Below are 5,937 nucleotides of genomic sequence, written 5' to 3' on the forward strand. Positions count from 1 at the left end.
GTCCGAAGGTGATGTGTTCGAATCCCAGCCGACGCGGAAATTTTCTGTCAAATCTTTCCGAACCAGGTAGCCATCACAGAGTTCCGACAAGAACTTCTTACGACCTCCCTATTACTTACCTACAATCTCGCATATCATAAACACCAAACACAAGATCGAGGCGAACCAAAGTTTTCTCCTGGCTTTCTTATCGTTTTTGTTCTTCCTCTCTCGGTGACAATGGTCCTCTTCATCATCAACTGAAATTTGAACCAAAAATAGTTGACTGATATAACATAGGACACTTTTGTGTAAAAATAGGAAACTGATATAACATGGGAAACTTGTGTAAAAATATGTACCTACTTATATATCCGATAGAGATAGAAGAAATTAATTTATTTATTTATTTATAATTACAAACGGGACAGGCCCTTTACTATCTAAGATACAATATTTGCCCTACCTATCAAAACTAAAAACAAAGTACATTAAAATTTAAAAAAAAAAAAAAACACAATACATAAAAATACAAGTGCCCATGTATAAAGGCCCTAATGAAAAAAAAGTGCCAAAATAGAAGAAATTATAGAGACAGAAGACAGAAGTTGAGGTAGTTATAGAGAAAGAGATATGTAGAGGAAGTCATGGCGTTATGTAGAGAAATTAGCTTTCAGATTATTTATGGTGGTGGAAAAAAAAAATATTTATATTTATCTGATATAAAAGTATGTACCATGTAGATAACAGATAGTAATGTGTGTAAACTGTAAACCAAGATTATTACAAAAATAGAATGTTGATATAAATTGAAAATAAGGAACTGATAAGAACAATCTGGCCAACCTGGTTAGCTTGGAAGGTAGTGCGTCTGCCTTGTACGAGTAAGCACTAGATCCCGAGTTCGATTCATGCCCGGGGCGAATTTTATCCTGAATGGATAATGTTCGTTCTCGGAACGGCTGGCTTTCTCCTATCTTGTCTTTCTTCTTTCTTCAATTTCGGGACGATACGACCTTAGCAGTTACAATTCCCTCTATCAAACCTCTTCAAAAAAATATACTTACACACAATAGTCCTAAACTAAAAAGGACGCGACACACAAGAGATCAAGAAGAATACTTACGTATAATGGTATACTTTTTTTTATACTTACGTATAATGGTGCTGACGGCATCAGCATTGTTCTGGTTGTTCAGCACGGACACACAACAGTTACTCGGTCTGCCATGCACACAGTACACCATACGTTGGGGTGCCCCTGAGTTACTACCGGGGGATTTGGCAACAGAGTCAGCATTCTGGTCCATAGGGTTCTTCCCACTCGGGCCTCCATAGAACGAACTTCGGGTGTGGCTGAAACCAGAAGAAATCGAGGAGGTTGTGGTTACATTTACTCTGAAAAATGTGTGTCCACGCACAGTCACCCCTGGGGGGGTCCCGGATTGCCCACTCTGAGGCTTAGGTGTAGGAGCAACGTCCCAAAAGATGGGTTAAGCTTATACGAATCTACGGGGGTCCTGGATGCAGGCAATTTGTGGGGGGGAAAGACCCCTGGGTGCCGGAAGCGCAATCGAGTGACTGACTTCCAGAAATCTAATACGGAACTTTATCAGGAAGTTCGACACTTTAATATAGCATTCCAACACCCTAAATCAGGGAAAGTAGCCCAATAATAGAGTTCTTCCGCCCTAGTCTTCTAAAAATTGTGGCGCCCCATCACTAATTTAATTCTCAGTGTAATTACAGGGATTTTATTCACCCTTAAGGGAGATGGAAACAGGACTCGGCAAAGTGCAAAAAAAATCCCTCGACAGGGATTTAATCACCCACTTTATTTCTTTAATAATTGTAAAAAGTCTAGTACGAATATTTAGAGATTTATTGAAAAATTTAGATGAAACTGTCCATGATGAAACTCATTGAAATGCCGACATCAAAAATTTACACATTTTATTAACATAGTGTGGGAGGATTGCCTACAATCTGAAATTCTGCACTATCAAGCAGGGAAGTACAATGTAGAATGTAAGTGAACTGTGTAAAAACACATGTTCGATTATTTATTTGGTTCGTTCATTCAATAAAGCCGTGCTATTGTACATGAAATGTAATACAGTCGAACCTGGATAAAGAGGACTCGGATAAATACTCTGAAAGGATTATCCCTAAAGGGAAAAATAAAGGCTTACCCCTAAAGTGATTTTATCAAACAAACAAAAAATCTGAATACCTGGACATAAATAATCTTATCTGACGATGACGGTAATATTCTGTTGGTAAATACACCAAAAACTGAAAACTCGTTTGTCCCAATAAATAAATACGAAGGTCTAATTGACTAGATTTCCAAAATGCATACATATCTCACGAAAAATACTCTCAATAGGTAGATGTTAATTGTTTAGTATTGTAATTATTAATCAGTAATGACTAGTGAGTAGTGATTTATTTCACTCTATAAGGTCGGTAATGTCAAGGTAAAATCAGAAACAATGTTAATATACCTTTTTTCTTCAGTTTCTTGAGGTTCCAATGATGGTTCCATTTCATGCTACTGTTCAAACCATGACTATAGACAATTAAAACACTGAACTTCTTCAAGGTCAAATACTAAGTCTGACAATAGATAGGTATTCTTCAAGGAAGTTCGATCTTCAAGAAATCTGATTGGTTAAACTTAGGTTCAGTTTATTTAGGTCAAGAAACTAACATTGAAGTTCATCTCGGGAAAGGTACAGCTATTGCTTTCGGAATTTTCCAGAAAAATATTATCGATTGGCTAGAAGAAACAACTGATAACTGAATTAAAAACTAAACTGGTTGTCCAAAAGACTTTGCCAAACAGAACGCGAACAAACGGATGATATATCGCCAGCCTAGTTAGCTTAGTTGGTAGCGCGTCTGCCTTGTAAGCGCTAGTCCGCGGGCTCGATTCCCGCCCGAGGCGGATTTTATCCTGATGGGATAATGTTCGTTCTCGGAACGGCTGGCTTTCTCCTATCCTGTCTTCCTTCTCTCTTCCGGGACGATAAGACCATAGCAGTTACAGTTCCCTCTGTCAAACCTCTTAAAAAAAAAAAAAAAACGGATGATATTGAGACAAGTCCATTAGCCTAGTCCAAGAGAAGAACTCTATTTGTCCATCTGTCCGCATCCAATTTGACTAGGATGATCCAACAGTAATGGCCGATCTTACCACTGAGGGTTAACACGGTGTTAAGGGTTTTCTTTGAAGTCACCCATTTGATTTACACAAATACACGAAAAATTTCCACATTACAAAAGACTTGCAAAACCCCAGAACAAAACTAAAATTACACAAAAAATCTAAAACGCAAGAATGCGAGAGAAGATTTGAAAAACACAACTATGAAAAATTTGGACCGATTGCAATACTGTCTCATTACTAGTAGGTAGTAGGTATAGCTCCGCTATAACTGTACAACTGTAGTAATAGAAAGGAAAAAAAAACTCACACCCCACACTTGCTGACAATTCTGAAAAAATGACGTTCAATGGTGATCAAAGCAAGGCCTCGTGATAGACAAATAAAAAACGTATCCCCTACATTAACCTGAGTGTAATCACTAATGGCTCATGAACTAGGACTGAAACGAAATAGTAGTACTTTTCCAATAATAGATAATAGATACTACTGGAACTGATTTCAGTGGAGATTAGTAGAGTGCCACTTGAACTTGAACCCTGTAATTAGTAGGCTTATCATCAGTTGAATAGTTGTTCACAGGTATTCTCGCTTAGGCCAGCCACTCACTATCAGGTAGACCTGACAGGTACACCTGACGAGCACACACAATATCGAGTAGACCTGACAGGTACGGCTGAAAAGGTCCGGACCAAAAGGAATTACAAAAGCAAAAGGACGTAAAGGATTTACAAATCTAGGGGCCCAAAGGAATTACAAGACTAAGGACCAAAAGGAATTACAAATCTAGAGGCCCAAAGGAATGACAAGACTAAAGGCCGAAAAGAGTTACAAAACTAAAGGACCAAAAGAAATTAAAAAGCAAAAGGACCTAAAGGAATTACAAAGCAAAAGGACGTAAATGAATTACAAAACTAGAAGCTCAAAGGAATTACAAAGCAAAAGGACCTAAAGGAATTACAAATCTAGAGGCCCAAAAGGAATTACAAATCTAGAGGCCCAAAAGGAATTACAAGACTAGAGGCCCAAAAGGAATTACAAAACTAGAGGCCCAAAAGGAATTACAAAACTAGAGGCCCAAAAGGAATTACAAAACTAGAGGCCCAAAAGGAATTACAAAGCAAAAGGACCAAAGGGAATTGCAAAACTTGAGGCCCAAAAGGAATTAAAAAGCAAAAGGACCAAAAGGAGTTTCAAGGGTCACTTACACAACAAGGGGCAGTTTTTCACCAACGATTCCATCCATTGCAAGGCGCGTGTTCTACTTCCGTCCACATTACAAATTACAATGTTTTACAAGACGACACCTAGAGTACCGTGTTGCAATGAGATGTAACATCCTATCTATGAGAGTAACGTTATCAATAGAATGTCAAGGAGCTAGGGTGGTGCTTCGACTCTGCCAAGTTAAGAGTGTCGCGGGTTTTCCTTTCGCTAATTCCATACCATTTCCATATTTCCTGAAGGTAGGAAATTATGGTACCATCAGGTAGGAAATGTGGAAATGGTACAATGCGAAGTAATGTTCCATTTCCCTATTTTCTATCACTGGCACCAAAAATTGCAAAAAGAAAATTCGACATGTGTTGCTGTTTTCGGACTGCCATTTCGTCAACAAGAGCTGCTGTCATCAATATATCGCTGTTGGTGGGAGCCCAAGCCTGATTGATATTGTAGTGACACTGGTGAACATTTATCAAAGAAAGGAAATGACCTATAGATTCACCAGAAAAAAGTACTTTGTGCGACACAAACTGAAGTGGTGATTCATAAACAACCGCGCAAGTAGGTACTCTTTACAAGAAAAGACAACTCACTATGCGAAGCTGCGGAGTCCTGCGTGCAAGTACTGCATGTTAACACGCAGAACACCTATTGCCAACAAAAGGCCCGTTTACCATTTGTCGTTCGGAAAAAAATCTTGTCGTGCTTAGCTGGGAACGCTCCTTTACATTATACCTACAGGACATTCGGGAAAAAATGGGATGAAATTCACAAGTGGGAACAGGCCTGAATAATAAAGTACCTAACTAGCGTTCAGCTCAGTCAACTTCAGATAGTTTCGGTAAGTCCAAGTCAACAAATAAAACATCATGTGTGGGATCGGCATAACATCAAACATCATGTGTGGGACAGTATGGTAAGTCGAATTGTGACTTACCATACTGGTAAGTCACAATTCGACACATGTACTCCCTAATCAAGGACCGACAAGCATTTACATTATTAAAAACTGAAAACACTTCAAATTCTCCTTTTTTACTTTCCTTATCTTATACGAAGGAAAAAGTAAAGAATTTGCTATTCGTTCAAAAAATTTCGAAACATAAAATGCACAGCCCGTCGCGAGTCAAATAGAACACTGGTGCTAGTTTTCAACTATTCTGTCGCCGCGCGTTTCCCCGACTTGGCATGTCACCTGTCCAAACAATCAGGTCTTTATCGTTCATAGCACACAGCACAGGTTCTAGGTTGACAAGGTATTTGCTTTCCGATAAGGCCGAGAGCACGGTACAAATTAATTCACAGGGTACTATGATCTCGATGAGAGGCTGAGTGCAACACGAGATAATGGCCTAGCGCGAGGCGACAGGGAGAGGTCACACGCAGTCACCCCTGGGGGTCCTGTCACACACAAAGTCACCCCTAGGGGCCCTGTCATACGCACAGTTACCCCTAGGGGCCCTGTCACACGCACAGTCACCCCTGGGGGTCCTGTCACACGCAGTCACCCCTTGCGGACTCTTATCCTTGTTTACAGGGATTTTAGTCTTGAAGTGTGTCCACGC

General features: G+C 39.6%; 1 protein-coding gene across 5 annotated transcripts in view; it reads right to left on the minus strand.

The window, feature by feature from the left end:
* Window positions 1-85: 85 nt before the first annotated feature.
* The window catches only part of LOC103520877, a 10,261-nt gene continuing 4,409 nt past the window's right edge, over window positions 86-5,937 (minus strand). For 3 of the 5 annotated variants that reach the window (XM_026831826.1, XM_017448651.2, XM_026831823.1), the window contains exons 2-3: window positions 1,136-1,335; window positions 86-239 (exon numbers count right to left, since the gene is read on the minus strand). In XM_026831826.1, coding sequence (XP_026687627.1) covers window positions 112-239; window positions 1,136-1,335 — 328 coding nt within the window. In that variant the 3' untranslated portion in view covers window positions 86-111. Of the gene's footprint in view, window positions 240-1,135; window positions 1,336-2,486; window positions 2,760-4,356; window positions 4,506-5,937 lie in introns of those variants that run through there. The other 2 variants (XM_026831825.1, XM_026831824.1) reach the window with 2 other exon arrangements.

The sequence above is a fragment of the Diaphorina citri genome, unplaced genomic scaffold, assembly GCF_000475195.1.
Source record: "Diaphorina citri unplaced genomic scaffold, Diaci psyllid genome assembly version 1.1 scaffold4221, whole genome shotgun sequence".
Lineage (NCBI taxonomy): Eukaryota > Metazoa > Arthropoda > Insecta > Hemiptera > Psyllidae > Diaphorina > Diaphorina citri.